This window comes from Tursiops truncatus, chromosome 3, assembly GCF_011762595.2.
Source record: "Tursiops truncatus isolate mTurTru1 chromosome 3, mTurTru1.mat.Y, whole genome shotgun sequence".
Taxonomy (NCBI): Eukaryota; Metazoa; Chordata; class Mammalia; order Artiodactyla; family Delphinidae; genus Tursiops; species Tursiops truncatus.
In genome coordinates this window covers 50,746,392-50,766,078 of record NC_047036.1, presented here as the reverse complement: position 1 = coordinate 50,766,078, position 19,687 = coordinate 50,746,392, and the positions used below count along the sequence as shown (strand labels likewise).

At 35.6% G+C, this 19,687-nt stretch overlaps 1 protein-coding gene and 1 long non-coding RNA gene across 3 annotated transcripts in view; one reads left to right on the top strand and one right to left on the bottom strand.

Moving 5' to 3' along the window:
- RNF180 (ring finger protein 180) overlaps positions 1–19,687 on the bottom strand; it is a 278,091-nt gene that overhangs the window by 7,221 nt on the left and 251,183 nt on the right. Inside the window, exon 8 of one of the 2 annotated variants that reach the window (XM_033852898.2) lies at positions 2,948–3,169. The exons of the other annotated variant lie outside the window; for it this stretch is intronic. Within the exon in view, the coding sequence (XP_033708789.1) occupies positions 2,948–3,169 (222 nt within the window). The remainder of the gene's footprint in view (positions 1–2,947; positions 3,170–19,687) is intronic. 2 annotated transcript variants of the gene reach the window in all.
- LOC141278282 (uncharacterized) overlaps positions 1–19,687 on the top strand; it is a 247,517-nt gene that overhangs the window by 215,921 nt on the left and 11,909 nt on the right. The window contains exons 6-7 of the long non-coding RNA XR_012330705.1: positions 3,294–3,424; positions 8,380–8,573. This is a non-coding gene — a long non-coding RNA (uncharacterized lncRNA). The remainder of the gene's footprint in view (positions 1–3,293; positions 3,425–8,379; positions 8,574–19,687) is intronic.

The window sequence follows — 19,687 nt, the reverse complement described above, 5'->3', positions numbered from 1 at the left end:
CATCATAACATGTAAGTAAGGATGCCAATGTCAGTCCTCACTAAGTATTAGTAAAGTTTAACTTTTCTTCTGTTTCAATAATCATAACAGAAATTTTAATGTTATTTTCCCACATTCCAAGGGATTGTCTCGCACCAGCCTGTAGGCATTCTATTTTGGAGAGCATATTTAGGGGATTTCAATCCTAACAGCTATTTATGACTATCTAACTACTGTTCTCTAAACTGTACTCAGTATCTTAAAAGGAAAGGGGACTTTCTGTTTGTGTAGGAGAGAGGGGAAGTGGGAAGAGTTTTTCTCACATTCAAAAATTATTCTAATACATAAACGCAAATGTTCCCAAAGAAGTTTATATACCTTTTCAAAAACCTTTCACAAATATAGGCTGGAAAACAGGTAACATTGTTACTGGAAATTGTTACCATTACTACTATATTTTAAAATATGTGATTTTTCTGTCCAAAAGGAATATTTAGAGGCCTTAGATCTTCAGATTCAAAACTTTCAGTTGTTTGGGTCAAAGAATAACTGTATTAATGGCATAGCTGTAGAAAACAGTAGAACTGAGAGTAGACAAGGCACAAAAGATGTAGAATTATGCGTATGGTGATCAAACATGCTGGTTTCCCCAGGACAGTCTCAGTTACTCTTATGTCTTGGTATAATTACTAATAGTGCCCCTTTCACTCTGGAAGTGTCCTCATTAATGGTAATTTCCTTTATTGGTGGAATGAGGGAAAAAGAAGGCAGTGCAGGGAGACACCGAACTACAAAATTTCTAGCTCTGAACATCAGAAGGTGATGCTGACCCAGACGGCTTATGCAATGGTGTTTTTATAGGTAAGGTGGATAACGATCATTACTTGGTTAATTTCTTAAAAAAAATTTTTTTAAGTGGGGAAGGAGTGAATAGGTGTTTGTAATAATTTTGGAATTTCCAAAGCTGTAAATTGAATGAGAGGATTGGAATTTCTAAATCAAAATCAGACTAAAAGAAAATGACCTCACTGACAGTTACTTAGTAAATATTATATTGATTATGAAATTAGAAAAATTGCCAGAATACTAATCACAGAGATTAACTACAGATTCCACTGTAAAATGATGGCAATGAAAGTACCTAATTCATTGGGCTAATATAAGGATTAGATTAATTAATACATATAAAGCACATTCCTGGCTGATAGTAAAGTTTCAATAAATGTTAGATTCTTATATTTTTATTACTATCGTCACTGCTACTTCGAATATGAGGAAGAATCTGCTTTTCTTGTCAGTTCTTGTTCTTCATATTATGTCTACCTTTTCTGAATAAATCAATATGCTTACCATTGTTTGTTCAAACAAATGCTGAGAAACTGTTTTCTTCAAGTATGAGTTGATTTCTCTAAAGCAGTTAACGTTAAATAGACTGTCAGAACATCAGATACTGAAAATATGGAATTGATTAAAAATTTAGGAAGAGTATATGTACTATCTCTTAGAGGCTGAGGATTTAAAGATATTTTAAGACATGGTTCCTGTCTTAAGAAACTCATAGTCTAGAATAGTTTCTCAATCTTTTTTTTTTTTATTATCACTCCTGTAAGGAGAAAAAAAATGTTAAATTTAAATATATCTCAAATTAAATATTCTAATCAGTAAATCAAATTAAACCAAATTTCTCCTGAATGAGAGAAATTAAAAATAAGGAATAAAATTTGTTCAGGTAGGGTTGAGCTCTTGAGGGCCTCAAACAACTGTAATATCTAAGATTTTTTTGGTGCCCCAAGAACCAGGTTTTGCCCCCATTTAAAGTGCGTGGCCTAGGAGACAGTACACTTAAAACCATTGTAATAAGTCAATGTATATATTTTAATACATACAACCACTTCATTCCAAAAAGTGATTTGGATTGGAGTTAATGGAGTGAGAAGCTTCTGTACCAGGAATTCACTTTTTCACAGACTTACGCACAACTTATTATTAGTGATAACCTGATAATAATTAGTTTGTAATCAACACATGGTTTAAAGAATAGCCAATATTACTAGTAGATTTTAATTACGCTATTTTAAAGTAAAGGACACAATAAAGACACATACTCTTTTTTTGCCATAAACTATTAGGAAAAAAAGTGTAGTGCAGTGAAAATCATACTCCTCAAGGAATCAGAAGATTTGGATTCTTGTGCCAATATTAAACATACTTATTATTTGGTCAAGTCAAAATAGTTTCTCTATATCAAGATGTTCATATGGTTTTCTTCTTTAATCTGTTAATGTGATGAATTCAAATAGATTTTTTAAAATGTTGAATAATTTTTAAAAAATCTGTTAAAGTGATGAATTAAAGTGATAGATTTTCCAATGTTTTATCATTCCTTCATACCCAGGATAAATTCTGTGTGTTCATGATAATCGTTTTTTACACATTGATGAATTCAACTTTATATATTTTATGTGGCATTTTTATGCCTATGTTTGTAAGGAAGATTGGTCTATAATTTTGTTTTATGTGATTTTTGCCTGGTTTGTATATCATGATTTTATTGTCTTCATAAAACATGTTGGCAGTTAGGTGACAATTGTGGATCTCTGTGTGTCTGCATATCTTGCAAGCAAGAGGCACTGACTGCCTTTGTTCTGACATTGGCAATCTTGTGCTCTCTTTTTATTCTCTGAAATGGTTTGCATAAAACTAGAATTCTTGATGGCTTGACTAAATCTAACCTATAAAACCACTTGGGCCTGTAGTCGTTTCAGGTGTGGGTGTAGGTTTTTAAACACCAATCAATTTCTTTAATAGTTGTTGGTATATTAATGTTTTCTAGTTATTCTTGAGTCCTTTTTGGTAATTTTTATATAGCATTATCAGTTCTATTCAAGTTTTTAAACAAATTGGACTAAAATTTTCATGGCTGTGGTACATTTAGGGCTTTACACAAATATTCTGTTCTCTTGGGTACCTGGTTTGTTTGCACTTCCCTGCCCCTCAGGCATGGCCACCAGACTTGACAAACGAAAACGACTGTCCAAAGAAAATGCTGTGTGTTGCTTCTGGGTAGAGCATTTATCAGTTTGACATGCTGCAGCTGTCTCTTTTCCTCCTCCACAACCAGCAGTGTACCAGATAGAGGCTGCTCTGTCATCCTCGGTCCTAAAGCTTAGGATGATGTGGAGCAGAACACCTAGAAGTTAAGGGAAAAACTAATTCTGACTGAAAATAATGAAGTGACTTTTAAAACTATTAAAGAAAAGGATGATAATCACAAAAGTTGAAACTGACTTGTTTCCCCACATGAAAAAAAAAAGAAGATAAAGCTCTTGGAGAAATTCATTGTGTGAAATCAAAGAGTGAGAAAGAACTGTGAAGAAAATCTCCAAGTCACTATCATATTTAGGAAGAATATAAAGAAGAACCAGCATTCCAGAATCTCATACAGGTACTTCGGCCTCTTCATAAATTCTATTTTGTAAAAACAATTTTACCTCATAAGGATTTCTCTCATATTCTAGAAAACAAGGCATGACCTTTTCTCCCCAGAATATGGTTCAAATTTATATTCACCATCAAAGACCATAAAGTAGGCTCTATATTTTGAAGATTCTTTCAGAGACAGAAAGACTGTCAACAATTATCTCATTCATTTTTGTAATTTTAGCAACTTGCACAGTGCTTATAGTGGGTACTAAGTGTGTTTATTGAATGGATGGATGAATGTATGTATATAAGGATAGACTTCAGAGAGTAGAATGAATATATTAGCATATTTTTGAAAATGTCCCAAATCAAGCTTCTCAACTATATTTTCAGAATATATTGAATATTATTATGAATATATTTGAGGTACATTTTGTAGTTCTTATGAAAAAAAACTTTAGAGGTTAACTCAGAGAGCCCTGAAATCAGTATAAAAAGGGGATATGTCCTATTCTTCGTGTGTGATGGGACAGACAAAAGGTTAAAGCAGGTCTTTTATTGCTCTATATTCTTCATGTTACATAAGAATTCTGCTGTGTCAAAATTTGATTGATATAAATAAGCCTTAGTAGAGGTGGAGTGATATTTTTAGTCACAAGCAGGTATAGAGTTATTCTGTTAATAGACATGAAAAGTTAATGCAAAATGGATTTAAAGTTTTATCTTTATCTTCTATATCTTTAGGATTGCAGGGTCAAATATATTTATTAATCCTACAAAATTAACTTTTTATATTGAATAAACTAAAATATATTGCAGGTTGCAACATATTCTATAACACCTACTGACATTTCAATATCGTTTTTTAAGTTATTGGGCTAAATTATATAATTCTTAAATGTTTTGTTTCTGTAACCAGGTAAGAAGTGAGAACCATGTGTGTGTGTTGTTTTTTTTAATTAGTTTATTTATTTGGTTGCGCCGGGTCTTAGTTGTGGCAGGTGGGCTCCTTAGTTGCAGCTCGTGGGCTCCTTCATTGCAGCTCACCAGCTCCTTAGTTGCAGCAGGTGGACTCCTTAGTTATGGCTTGCCAGCTCCTTAGTTGAGGCATATGAACTCTTAGTTGCGGCATGCATGTGGGATCTAATACCTTGTCCAGGGATCGAACCCGGGCCCCCTGCATTGGGAGCACAGAGTCTTAACCACTGCACCACCAGGGAAGTCCCAGAACCATGTGTTTTTTTTTTAAAGTATTTTTTTGTGATAGAACACAAATAACATGAAATTTGGCATTTTTACTACACAGTTCAGTGGCATTAATTACATTCACAAAGTTAAGCAACCACTGCCACTATTTATTTCCAAAAAATTTTTCATTACCACAAAGAGATACTCTGTAGACATTAAGCAATAATTCCCCAATTCCCAGCTCTCCTTTGCTCCTGGCAACCTCTAACCTACTTTCTGTCTCTATGAATTTGCCTGTTCTAAGATATCTCATAGAAGTGGGATCATGCAGTATTCATCCTTTTTTGTTTGGCTTATTTCACTTAACATAATGTTTTCAAGGTTCACTGATACTGCAAGATGTATCAAAACTTCATTCGTTTTTATGGCTGAATAATATTCCATTGTATGTATATACCATATTTTTAAAATTCATTAATTTGTTCCTAGATAATTGGGTTGTTTCCATCTGTTGGCTATAGTGAATAATGCTGCATTGAACACTGGCATACAAGTATCTGTTTAAGTCCTCGTTTTCAATTCCTTTGGGTATATACACAAGAGAATTGTTATGTCACAATGGTGATTATATGTTTAGCATTTTGAGAAAACTCCAGACTTTTTTTTTCCAGTGCAATATATCATTTTGCATCCCTGCTAGCAATGCACAAGGGTTCCAATTTCTCCACATCCTTGCCAACATTTATTTTGTGTTTTTAAAAATTATAGTCATTATAGTAGGTGTGAATCTCATTGTGGTTTTGATTTGCATTAATTCTCCTAATAACTAATGATGTTGTGTATCTTTTCATGTGTTTATTGGCTATTTGTATATATTCTTTGGAAGAATGTCTATTGAAGTCCATTGCCCATTTTTTAACTGGGTTGTTTGCCTTCTTGAGTTCTTTATATATTCTGGGTATTAAACCATTATCAGATATAATTTGCAAACATTTTCTCCCATTATGTGGGTTGTATTTTTACCTTCTTGATAATTTCCTTTTGATGCACAAAGTTTTTAATTTTCATGAAATTCAATTTATTTATTTGCTTATGCTTTTGGTGTCATAGCTAAGAATCTGCTTGGTCACGAAGATTTACCCCTATATTTTCTTTTAAGAGTTTTATGTTTTATACTTAGGCCACTGATCCATTCTGAGTTAATTTTTGTACAAAGTATGATGTAGGGGGTCCAATTTTATTCTTGTGCATGTGGAAATCCAGTTGTCCTAGCATTATCTGTTGAAGAGACTATTCTTTCCCCCATTGAATGGCCTTAGCACCCTTTCCAAAAATCAAGAGGCCATAGACATATGGGTTTATTTCTAGAGTTACTATTCCATTTCTATTCCATATCCTTTTGCTAGTATCATACTGTTTTGATTCCTGTATTAAGTTTTGAAATAGAAAGTGTGAGTCTACAACACTGTGCTTCTTTTTCAAGATATTTTTTGTTTACTCAGGGCCCCTTGATATTAAGGACCAGGTTTTCCATTTCTACAAAAATGGGCTATAGTAATTTTGATAGGTATTGCATTGAATCTACTGATAGCTGTAGCTAGTACTGATATGTTAACAATATTAAGTCTTCTAATCCATGGACACAGGATATCTTTCCATTTATCTAGATCTTCTTTAATTTCTCTCAGTTATGTTTTATAGTTCTCAGTATACAAGTAACCATCCTTGGTTAAATTTTTTCCTAGTTATTTATTCTTTTAGATGCTGTTGTAAATGAAACTGCTTTCTTAATATCCTTTTCAGATTGTTCTCTGTTGGTGAACACAACTGAGTGCTGTGTGTTGATGCTGTAACCTGAAACTTTGCTGGATATTTTATTAGTTCTAGTAGCTTTCTTTTAGATTCTTTGGGATTTTCTATATGTAAGTTTACTTCTACCTTTCCAATTTGGATTCCTTTTATTTCTTGTTCTTATCTAACTGTTCTGGCTAGAATTTCTAGAACAGTGTTGAACAGCAGTGGTTAAAGCAGGCATCCTTGTCTTGTTCTTAACCTTAGGGGGAAAGTTTTCAGTTTTTCACACTGAGTTTGATGTTACCTGTGAGTTTTTTTTATAAATGCCCGTTGTCATGTTGAGGAAGTTCCTTTCTATTCTTAGTATTCTGAATTTTTTGTAAAAACGGTGCTTGATTTTGTCAAATGCCTTTATGCATTCTATTAATATGGTATAATATGGTAATATAATATATGGTATATTAATCAAAATATTGATTTTCTTATGTTAGACCACCCTAGCATACTTGGAATAAATACCACTTGGTCATACTGTACACTCAGTTTCCTAGTAATTTTTGGACGATTTTGCATCTACATTTACAAGGGACATTGGTCTGTAATCTTTTTTTTGTGATGTCTTTATATGGCTTTAATATTGGGGCAATGCTGGCCTCATAGAATGAGTTAGGAAGTATTCCCTTCTCTTCAATTTCTTGCAAGAGTTTAACAAAGATTGGGGTTACTTCTTTAAATTTTGGTAGAATTCACCAGTGATGTCATTTGGTCCCTGCCTTTTTGGGAGGTTTTTGATTACTGATTCAAGTTCTTTATTTGTTACAAGTGTGTTGAGATTTTCTATTTATTCTTAAGAAGTTTAGATAATTCGTGTTCCTAGAAATTTGTCCATTCTATCTAGGTTATCTAATTTGTTGTCATAAAATTGCTCATAGTATTCTCGTATACTTTTTTTTTTTCTGTAAGGTTGGTAGTGAAGCCTCTACTTTTACTTCTGAGTCATTTATTTGCATCTTCTTTGTCAGTCTAGCTAAAGGGTTGCCAACTCTTTTGATATTTTAAAAGAACCAACTTTTGGTTTCATTGATTTTTCTCCATTGTTTTTCTATTCTGTATTTCATTTACTGCCATTCTAATCTTTATTATTTCCTTACTTCTGCTAGTTTTAGGTTTAGATTGCTCCTCTTTTTCTAGTTCCTCAAGGTATAAATTATGTTATTGGTTTGAGGATTTTTTTCTCTTTCAATATAGGCATTTATAGCTATAAATTTTCCTCTGAGCACTGCTTTTGCTATATCTCATAAGTTTTGGTATGTTGTTTATTTTTCATTCATCTTGATGTATTTTTTTTTTTCTCCAGTTTTTTAAATGGATATATTTGACATATGACATCATATAAATTTAAGGTATCAATTTGATACATTTATACATTTTAATATGATTGCCACTGCAGCAATACTTAGTACATCTATCACATTGCATAATTATCCCTTTTTTCAGTGTTTGAGATAATTTTTAGTCTCTCAGCAAGTTTGATGATTGTAGTACAATATTGTTGTCTATATTAATTATGCTGTGCATTAGATCTCTATGGCTTATTTACTACTTGTTGCAAGTTTGGACCCTTAAACAACTTCAATCTTATTCCTCCACATCCCCGCTACCCCTTGGTAACCATCATTTTACTCTGTTTTTTATGAGTTTTTCTTTTTTAGAGTCCATATATAAGTCAAATTATACAGTATTTGGTCTTTTTCTGTCTGACTTATCTCAGTTGGCATAGTTTCCTCAAGGTCCATCCATGTTGTCACAAATGGAAGGATATCTTCCTTTCTTCATGGCTGAATATAATTCCATTGTATCTATACACCACATCTTTTTTATCCATTCATCCATTGATGGACATTTAGGTTTCCATATCTTGACTATTGTGAATAATGCTGCAATAAAAATGGGTGTACATATATATCTTCAAAATCCTGTTTTCATTTCCTTTAGGTATATACCCAGAAGTGGAATTGCTGGATCATATGGTAGATTTTTAATGTTTTGAGGAACCTTCATATTGTTTTCCATAGTGGTTGGACAAATCTACATTTCCACCAACAGTGTATAAAAGTTCTCTTTTCATCGTATCCTCACAAGCATCTGTTGTCTTCTGTCTTCTTGAGGATAGTCATTCTATATAACAGGTATGAAGTGATATCTCATAGTTTCGATTTGCATTTCCATGATGATTAGTGATGTTAAGCATCTTTTCATGTGCCTGTTGGCTATTCTGATGTCCTCTTTGGAAAAATGTCTATTTAGTTCCATGCAGTTTTTAATTGGATTGTTTATCGTTTTGTTATTAAGTTGTACGAGTTCTTTATATAGTTTGGATTTTAACCCCTCGCAAAATTGGCTTGCAAAATTTTTCTCCCATTCTGTAGGTTATCTAATTTTGTTAATTGTTCTTTTGCTGTGCAGAAGCTTTTAAGTTTGATGTTGTTTCATCTGTTGATGTTTGCTTTTGCTGTCTGTGCTTTTGGCATCATATCAGAAAATCATTACCTAGACCAATGTTGAGGAACTTCTTATGTTTTCTTCTAGTTTTTATGGTATCAGATCTTATGTTTAAGTCTTTGATTCATTTTGAGTTAATATTTGTGAGTGGTATGAGACAGTGGTCCAAATTCATTATTCTGCATGTGTTTCTCCAGTTTTCCCAGCACCTTTTCCCACTGGGTGTTCTTGGCTCCCTTGTTGAATATTAGTCTACTGTATATGCTAGGATTTGATTCTGGGCTCTCTATTCCATTGTTCTATGTGTATATTTCTGTGCTAACACCATACTTTTAAAAAATTACTATGGCTTTATAGTATAGTTGGAAATCCAGAAGCATACCTCCAACTTTATTTTTCCTCAAGACTGCTTTGGTTACTCAGAGTCTTTTGTGGTTTCACACAAATTTCAGGATTGTTTCTTCTATTTCTGTTAAGAGTGCCTTTGGTATTTGATGAGTATTGCATTGAATCTGTAGATGGTATTGGGTAGTATGAACATTTTAACACCATTAATTCTTCCAATCCATGAATATGGGATGTCTTTCCATTTTTTTGAGCTTTCTTCAATTTCTTTAATCAAAGTCTTATAGTTTTCATAGTATATATCTTTCATTTCCTTGTTTAAATTTGTTCCTAAGTATTTTCTTGTTTTTGATGCTGTTGTGAATGGGATAGTGTTCTTTCTTTCTTTTCCAGATGTTTCATCATTAGTGTGAAGGAATGCAACTGAATTCTGTATGTTGATTTTGTATCCTGCTACTTTACTGAAATAATTGATTAGTTCCAACAGTTTTTGATTGACTCTTTGGGATTTTCTCTATATAATATCATATTAGAAATCATGTATCAGCAAATAGCAACAATTTTACTTCTTTCTTTCCAGTTTGGATGCCTTTAATTTGTTTGTCTTGTCTAACTGCTCTAGCTAGGACTTCCAGTACTATACTGAATAGGAGTGGTGAGAGTGGGCATCCTTGTCTTGTTTCTGATCTTAGAGGAAAAGCTTTCAATTTTCTCCATTGAGTGTAATGTTAGATGTGGGACTGTCATAAATGGCCCTTAGTTTGGTTCATTCCCTCCATACCTAATTTGTTGAGATTTTTAAAATCATGAATGGATGTTAAATTTCATCTGATGAGATGATCATGTGATTTTAATCTTTGATTTTGTTAATGTGATATATTCCATTTATTGATTGCATATGTTGAGCCATTCTTGCATCCCAGAGATAAATTCCACTGATCCTGATGTATAATCCCTTTAATGTGTTGTTGAATTTGGTTTGCTACTATTTTGTTGAGAATTTTTGAATCTATATTCATCAGGGGTACTGGCCTATAGCATTCTTTTTTTTTTTTATGGTACTCTTATCTGGTTTTGGTATCAGGGTAATACTGGCCTTGTAAAATGAATTTGGATCTGTTCCCTCCTCCCTGATATTTTAGAAGAGTTTGACGAGGACTGGTATTAATTCTTCTTTAAATGTTTGGTAGAATTTGCCAGTGAAGCTGTCTGGTCCTAGGGTTTTTTGTGTTGGGAGGTTTTTGATTACTGATTCCATTTCTTTATTCATTATTGGTCTGTTCAGATTCTGTATTTCTCCCTGATTCAGGCTTGGAAGGTCATGTGTTTGTAGAAATGTATGCATTTCTCCCAGGTTTTGTAATCTCTTATGATCCCATTATTTCTGTAGAATCAACTATAGTATCTCCTCTTTCACTTAGAATTTTGAGTCTTCTCTCTTTTTTATTCTTGGTAAATGTAGTTACAACTTTGTCAATTTTGAAGAACCAGCTCTTGGTTTTGTTGATCCTATTGCTTTTTCTGGTCCCTATTTCATTTATTTCTGCTTTGATCTTTATTACTTCCTTCTTCTGCTTACTTTGGGCATAATTTATTCTTTTTCTAATTCCTTGAGGTATAAAGTTAGATTGTTTATTTGTGATCTTTCTTAATATAGGCATTTATTGCTATAAACTTTCCTCTGAGACTGCTTTTGCTGTATCCCACAAGGTCTATATTGGATTTTCATTTGTTTTAAAATAGTTTATTTATCTTTTGATTTCTTCTTGACCCACTGGTTGTTCAGAATGTATTGTTCAGTTTCCACATATTCGTAGATCTTCTCTTGATTTCTAGTTTCATACCGTTGTGATCACAAAAGATAGTTGGTATGATTTCAGTCTTCTTAAATTTGCTAAGATTTGTTTTGTTTCCTATCATATGATCTAACCTGGAGCATATTCTGTATGTACTTGAGAAAAATGTATATTTTGCTCCATTTGGATGGAATATTTTATATATATATGTGTGTGTGTATGTGTTTTATATATATATATATATATATATATATACACACACATACACACACACACATAATATTCTACTTGTTCTAAAGTATGGTTACATTTCAACATATCCTTGTTGATTTTCTGTCTGGATGACCTATGCATTGTCGATAGTGGGGTACTGAAGGATTATTGAAGGATTATTATTGTATTGTTGTCTATTTCTCTCTTAAGATCTGTTAGTATTTGCATAGTATATTTCACTGCTCAGGTGTTGGGAGCATATATATATATTTATGACTGTTGTATCTTCTTGAGTATTGACCCCTTTATCATTATATAACGACATTCTTTGTCTATTGTTGCCATTTTTGGCTTGAAGTCAACTTCTGATATAAATTTGGCTACACCCACTTTATTTTCATTATTGCTTGCTTGGAATGTCATCTTCCATCCTCACTTAGAGTCTATGTCTGTAGTTAGAGCTGAAATGAGTCTCTTGTGGGCAGCACAGAGTTGGGTATTGTATTTCTACCTGTGCCTTTTGATTGGTGAGTTCAACACGTTTACATTTCGGGTGATTATTGATATGCAAGCACTTGATACTGCCATTTTATCTTTTGACTTTGGTTATTTTGTATCTCCATTATTTTCTTTTTCCTTCTGCTTCTCTTTATGTTTGTATATTGGTGGTTTTCAGTGATCAGTTTTTCAGTCTCCCCCTTTTTTACATTTTGTGTCTCTATTCCACATTTCTCCTTTGTGGTTACCCTGAGGCTTATATAAAATATCTCATAGATAAAACTGTCCTTTTACTGCTGATAGCAACTTATCTTTTTTCAGCTATAAATGTTCTTCCTTTTTACTCCTCCCCTTTTTGTATTTTTGATGTCACAAATTACCTTTTTGTGCTGTGAATTCATTAACAAATTGTAGTAGCTATACATATTTTAACGCTCTTTAACTTTTACGTTAGAATTAAGTGCTTAACATACTATTCTAACATACAGTTTTCTAATTCTGACTATCACAATTATCACAGTTTTGTGTACTTTTTTTTTTAATGTTTCCCTAATTAGCACTTCAGCTTGAAGTACTCCTTTTAACGTTTCTTGCAAGGTAGGTCAAGTGGTGGCAAACTCCCTCAGCTTCTGTTTGTCTGGGAAAGTCTTTATTACTCCTTCATATCTGAAGGACAACTTTGCCAGATAGAGTATCCTTGGCTGGAAATTGTATATTTTAATACTTTGAATATCTCATCCCACTCTCTCCTGGCCTGTTGAGTTTCTGCTGAGAAATTCACTGATAGCCTAATGAGGGCTCCTTGGTAGGTTACTTTCCTTTTCCCCCTGGCTGCCATTAAAATTCTTTATCATTGATATTTTACAGTTTCATTATAATGTCTTGGAAAAGGTCTTTTTGCATTGAGATAATGAAGTGTTCTGTTAGGTTTGTGGACTTGTATGTTTAATTACTTCCCAGGCTTGGGAAGTTCTCAGCTATTATTTATTTTTTTAAAATAAACCCTCTGTGCCTCCTCCCTTTCTTTTTCTGGCATACCTATTATTATTACTTTGGCTTTCCTAATGGAGTCTTATAATTCTTGTAGGGTTTCTGCATTTTTTAGAAATCTTAGTTCTCTCTCCTCTTCTACCGGAATCATTTCTAAATTCCTATCCTCCAGATCACTAATTAATTCTCTCTTCCATCTGATCTGCTCTATTTTTAATACTTTCTAATGCATTCTTCATCTCATTTATTGAGTTCTTTAGCACCAGAATTTCTGTTTCTTTTTTTTTTAATAATTTCAATCTTTTTGGTAAAATACTCCTCCTGTATGTTAATTTTATTCCTGCATTCAATGAATTTGCTTTTCTGAGTTTTCTTTCAGGTTGTTCAATTTCTTCATAACAGCTACTTGGAATATTGCAATCTAACTGATAAAAGAATTCAATATCTTTGAGTTTAGTTGCTGGAGATTTGTCATTTTCTTTTTGAGATACCAAATTACCATGATTTTTCATAGTGTTTGATGGAATGTGCCTCTGTCATCACATTTGAAGTAGTAAACACCACCTTTCTTATTTTGGGAGGTTTTGTTTACTTTGAGTTAAACAGATTGGCAATTAGAAACCTTTCTTTGTTTTCCAGAAGGTGGACTATAGCACAAATTTTCAGTGTCTCTTACAGAGCTGATGTGCTGCCGAAGTTGGGAGCATGTGCATAAAAATGCTGGCATTAAAAAGAAAAAAAGCGGGTGGCAGAGTGTAGGGAGGTATGGGCTTGGTATCTGGGGCTTTGGGTGTGCCCATGGCCCAGTAGGGAGATCTTAGAGTTAAGGAGTCTCAGAGGTCTATGGGTTGACCTCTTACTGAAATCCTGGGGCAGACAGCAGGAAATGTGTTCCTTCAGTTCTCTTTGTGTGTCTTCTTCCCTCTTCTATGACCTCTCCCAGTCATGGAGGTCCCTCCTCAGAAAGAGCACTGTGTTCTGTCCAGCTGCAGCCTGTGTGGCCTAGCAGACTTTCACTCACCACTCTCTCTTTCCACCTCTTATTAGAGAAGTCACTCCTTCCAGGTGCTGCTGCTGTCACTATCCCCCTTGGCTTTGTAGCCTTCTCCAAAGTCCAATCCACCCACTTTCGGATGTACAGATGGATGGATCTCATGTGTGTCCTAATGTGCTGTGCAGAGAGGCATTTTTGCTCACTAACAAACAAACAAGTCTCCAAAGAGTTCTAAATTAAAGGGGAGATAAAAAAGGAACAACTCACACCATCATGATGGTGATATCACTCCATCATGAGGTATCCTCTAATTTCCTTTGTACTTTATTTGACCCACTGTTTGTTTAAAGTGTGTTATTTAATCCCTATTTGTGAACTTTTCAATTTTCCTTCTTCATTGATTTCTAGCTTATTTCATTGTGGTTGAGAAGATACTTTGTATGATTTCAATCTTTTTAAATTTATCAAGACATGTCTTGTGGCAGTACCACATCTTTTTTATTTTTATAACTTAATTATCAATTTAAGTACAAAAAATAAATGTGATTTACTTGGTTTTTTTCCCTTTAATTTTGGAGGACTATAATACTTGCCATTAAGGTATGTAATTTATGATAATTATATTTATATTTTTATACATAAATTATGGGTTTATATTATCCTATTTCTAATTGGCCACAATTGGGCTAAATGTGGTACATTTTATTTATGATGCCAGGATAAATACGTAATAAACAAACACCAGAAAACCATTTGTGTATTAAAAAGCAAACAACCATTACATAATCATTTAGTGATATTAATTTTGAGTGAGTGGTTGTCTAAGATTTAGATAAATATAATCCCTAATTTTTGTCTATTTTAAACAAAAAGTATTATATAAAATGTATGTTCAATTAGATGTTATAATGTAATCATTTACACTCAAAATTAAGAATATTTTCCATGTAACAAGATTTAATGGTTTTCTTCTGTAAAAAAATACAATCCCTTATTTTCCTTTATTTATAATAACATGGAATTCAGAATAACTAGATCTTATCAATGAGTCTATTTGTAGTTACACACTGTCATGCTAAAAATTGAGGTTCAGTGGTAAATTTTTTACAGTATATTTAGTTTGGAGCTCTTAACCTAATATCCAACATATTACAAAGGTATCTCTTGCCAGGAAATATTTCAAAGAGCCTCATTTAGGTTGTGAAACAGTGTACTGGATCATTTTAATTATCAGTAAGTCCTTCAGGATAGATATGTTCTCCAGTTTACAAATTAAAAATACAAAAAGGGCTTGAGGCTTTGATGGTTTATTGGTTTGCCACGGGTCACATCATAAGTGATGGATCTGGATCATAAAGCCAGTTCCTGTTTATATACCTATGACAGTACATTAAATTCCAGATATTTCAAAATGTAAGACAATGCAAAATTCTCTCATTAGCTTGACATTTTATACTGAAACTATTTCAAGCAAACTGCCTTTTGAGAAGATAATTATTTTTAAAATAATTTTATCTATTTTTGCTGGATATATAAATATATCCCACCTTATTTTAAAAATCTTTTCCTTGACACTAAAATACTGAGCAACCTGATTAGTTAGAAGACAGTGAGGTAGTAGTCAACCAAAATGGCAACACAGGAGATTCCTGAGCTCTCCTACTCCCACAGACAAAATGAATGTACAGCTACATATGGAGAAATTCCCTCTGAAAGAGATCCGGAAAGTAGCTGAGTGATCGTATACATCAGATGAATGAAAAAGTAGCCACAGTGAGTTGGGTAGGAAAGGTTGAGGCACACTCTTGCCATAACCCCCACCCCTTACACAGTGCTGTATAATTGGGGATGAACCCCCGACTCCCAGGTTCTCCCTGAGGAGCAAAGGATTTGGACCCTATATCTAGTATTCCAACATATAAGACACTCAATAGAGGGAGTTTCAAAACACCTACCTCAGAAATCTAACTGGGCTTGGGTCCATGAGAACCACAAGATGACAGCAAACAAACAAAGAAGCAATTCTTAATGGGCATACTAGAACTGCCATGGCTATCTCACTGCAGAGGGATCAGGCAAAATCACTCATACACCAGTCTTTCCCTGAGAGTTTATCTGCATACTTTAAAAGCTTCTGCCTCAGGGCCAGGTTTCTAATTTAGATGGCTCTAGGGTCTGGCCTGCATCCTCCCAAGAGACTGGGGAAGCCAGGGGATACCTCTCCTGCCTTCTCTGTCCAGCCTGATACAAGTCATCAGTACTTACTTGGAAGGAGCATGTAAACACATCTGCACCCCAGATTTTATGGCTGCCAAACAGGGTATGGGTCCCCAGATCACCTGACTCTGATAGCTAAAGGGCTTCCATTCATAAGTCCCACAGAACTGTGGCAAACAAAGAAGCAATTCTTAACTGGCTATCCCACCAGGGCTCAGTGCAGATGAAGCAGGCAGAACAGCCTCTCAGTTTTTTCCTGAAACGGGTTTATCTACATACTTTAAAAGCTGCCACTTGAGAGCCTGGCTTCTAAGTTGGTAGACATCTAGGGGCAGCTGTGATCCTCTCTAGAGACCAGAGAAGTTGGTGGATATCCCTCCCACCTTCTCTCTCTAGCTCACTCCAATAATGAAACCAAGTTGCCAGTATCTCCCTAGAAGGAGCTTGTAAACACATCTGGGGTACCCCAGGTTTTGTGGCTGACACTGAAAGATGGGCCCCAGATTGCTTGGCTCTAGTAGCCAATGGGATTTTCACTCACAATTTCCACAGGACTGTGTAAAATAAAGAAACAGTTCTTAATGGACAAAGGAGCACCACCCCTCCCCCCTGGCTATAAACCTGGGCCCATTATAGAGGGAGCAGGGGAAAATGTCCATTTCCCACTTTCTCCCTGGAAGAGGCTTAACTACTTACTTTCCCAGCTGCTGCTTGAGGGACCACCTTCAATCAAGCTGCATCTAAATGCTTACTGTGATCTTCCCCTTTGGGACACTAATGGGTCTTGATACACCCTCAGCTACTGGGAGCCACTAAAAATAAAGGAGGAGGCATGGACAATCACAAAAATTTAGGACACAACTAGGTGCTTAGGCTGGGCTGATAGATAAAGTTCATCTCCTAATTGAGACAACTCTGTCAAGACTGGGAGAGGTGTCTTTTATCTACTGCACAAAAACTGAAATAGAAAGTTAAGGAAAATGAAGAAATAGGAGTATATTCCAAACAAAAGGACAGGATAAATTTACATAAACACATCTTAGTGAAACACAAAAGAAGTTTACCTGATGGTTCAAAATAACAGATACAAAGATGCTCACTGAGGTTAGGAGAGCAATGCATGAACAAAGTGACAATTCGAACAAAGAGAAAAAATATTTTTTAAAGTACCAAACAGAAATCACATAGCTGATATCAATAATTGAACTAAAAAATTCAATAGAGTGCGTTCAAGCAGGCTAGATCATATGGAAAAAAGGACCAGCAAAGTAGAAGACAGAACAATGGAATTCATTTAATTAGAGGAACAAAAAGAAAAAAAAGATTGAAAAAGTGACGGTATCTTAAGGTACTTATGGGACACCATCAAATGGACCAATGTACACATTATAAGAGTCCCATAAGGAAAAGAGAGAAAGGGGCAGATAACTTTATTTGAAGCAGTAATAGATGAAAACTTCCTTATCCTGGGAAAGGAAACAGACATCCAGGTCCAGGAAGCAGAAAGAATCACAAATGAGATCAACCCAAAGAGGTCCATGCCAAGACACATTGTAATTAAAATGTCAAAAATTAGGAGGTCCGAGGGGAAGATGGCGGAAGAGTAAGACGCAGAGATCACCTTCCTCCCCACAGATACACCAGAAATACATCTACACGTGGAACAACTCCTACAGAACACCTACTGAACGCTGGCAGAAGACCTCAGACCTCCCAAAAGGCAAAAAACTCCCCACGTACCTGGGTAGGGCAAAAGAAAAAAAGAAAAAACAGAGACAAAAAGAATAGGGACGGGACCTGGTGCACCAGTGGGAGGGAGCTGTGAAGGAGGAAAGGTTACCACACACTAGGTAGCCCCTTCGCGGGCGGAGACTGTGGGTGGCGGAGTGGGGCAGCTTCTGTGCCGCGGAGGAGAGCACACCACAGGGGTGCGGAGGGAAAAGCGGAGAGATTCCCGCACAGAGGATTGGTGCCGACCGACCGGCACACACCAGCCCGAGAGGCTTGTCAGCTCACCCGCCAGGGTGGGCGTGGCTGGGAGCTGAGGCTCGGGCTTTGGTCGGAGCGCAGCGAGAGGACTGGGGTTGGCTGCGTGAACACAGCCTGAAGGGGTTAGTGCACCGCGGCTAGCCGGGAGGGAGTCCAGGGAAAAGTCTGGACCTGCCGAAGAGGCAAGAGACTTTTTCTTCCCTCTTTGTTTCCTGGTGCGCGAGGAGACGGGATTAAGAGCGCGGCTTAAAGGAGCTCCAGAGACAGGCACCAGCCGCGGCTAAAAGCGCGGAACCAGAGACGGGCATGATACGCTAAGGCGGCTACTGCCGCCACCAAGAAGCCTGTGTGAGGCTTCTCTGATGTGGGAGAGCCAACTTCAGGACACGGGTCCACAAGAGACCTCCCAGCTCCATATAATATCAAACGACGAAAATCTCCCAGAGATCTCCATCTCAACACCAGCACCCAGCTTCACTCAACGACCAGCAAGCTACAGTGCTGGACACCCTATGCCGAACAACTAGCAAGACAGGAACACAACCCCACCCATTAGCAGAGAGGCTGCCTAAAATCATAATAAGTCCACAGACACCCCAAAACACACCACCAGACGTGGACCTGCCCACCAGAGAGACAAGATCCAGCCTCATCCACCACAACACAGGCACTAGTCCCCTCCACCAGGAAGCCTACACAACCCACTGAACCAACCTTAGCCACTGGGGACAGACACCAAAAACAACGGGAACTACGAACCTGCAGCCTGCAAAACGGAGACCCCAAACACAGTAAGATAAGCAAAATGAGAAGACAGAAAAACACACAGCAGATGAAGGAGCAAGATAAAACCCCACCAGACCTAACAAATGAGGAGGAAATAGGCAGTCTACCTGAAAAAGAATTCAGAATAATGAGAGTAAAGATGATCCGAAATCTTGGAAATAGAATAGACAACATGCAAGAAACATTTAACAAGGACCTAGAAGAACTAAAGATGAAACAAGCAATGATGAACAACACAATAAATGAAATTAAAAGTACTCTAGATGGGATCAATAGCAGAATAACTGAGGCAGAAGAAGGGATAAGTTACCTGGAAGATAAAATAGTGGAAATAACTACTGCAGAGCAGAATAAAGAAAAAAGAATGAAAAGAATTGAGGACAGTCTCAGAGACCTCTGGGTCAACATTAAATGCACCAACATTCGAATTATAGGGGTTCCAGAAGAAGAAGAGAAAAAATAAGAGATCTTCAACTTAAAATAATCGTGTGTGTGTATGTGTGTGTGTGTGTGTGTGTGTGTGTGTATATATATACACACACACACGTATGTATATTTGTGAACCTCATGGTAACCACAAACCCAAAAAACCTATAATAGATACACACAAAAGAAAAAGAAATCCAAACATAGTTATCAAATAACAAGTGAAGAGAGCAAAAGACATTAGAAATAAATAAGGAGTACAAAACACCCAGATAACACTTAACAAAATGGGAATAAATGCATAAACGTTAAACTTTAAATGTAAATGGACTAAATGCTTCAATCAAAAGACACAGAGTGGCTGAATGGATAAGAAAAGTGAGACCCATATATATGCTGCCTACAAGAGATGCACTTCAGATCTAAATACACACACAGATTGAAAATGAGGGGCTGGAAAAAGCTATTCCATGCAAATGGAAATGAAAAGAAAGCAGGGGTAGCAATACTCATATCAGACAAAATAGATTTTAAAATAAAGACTGTC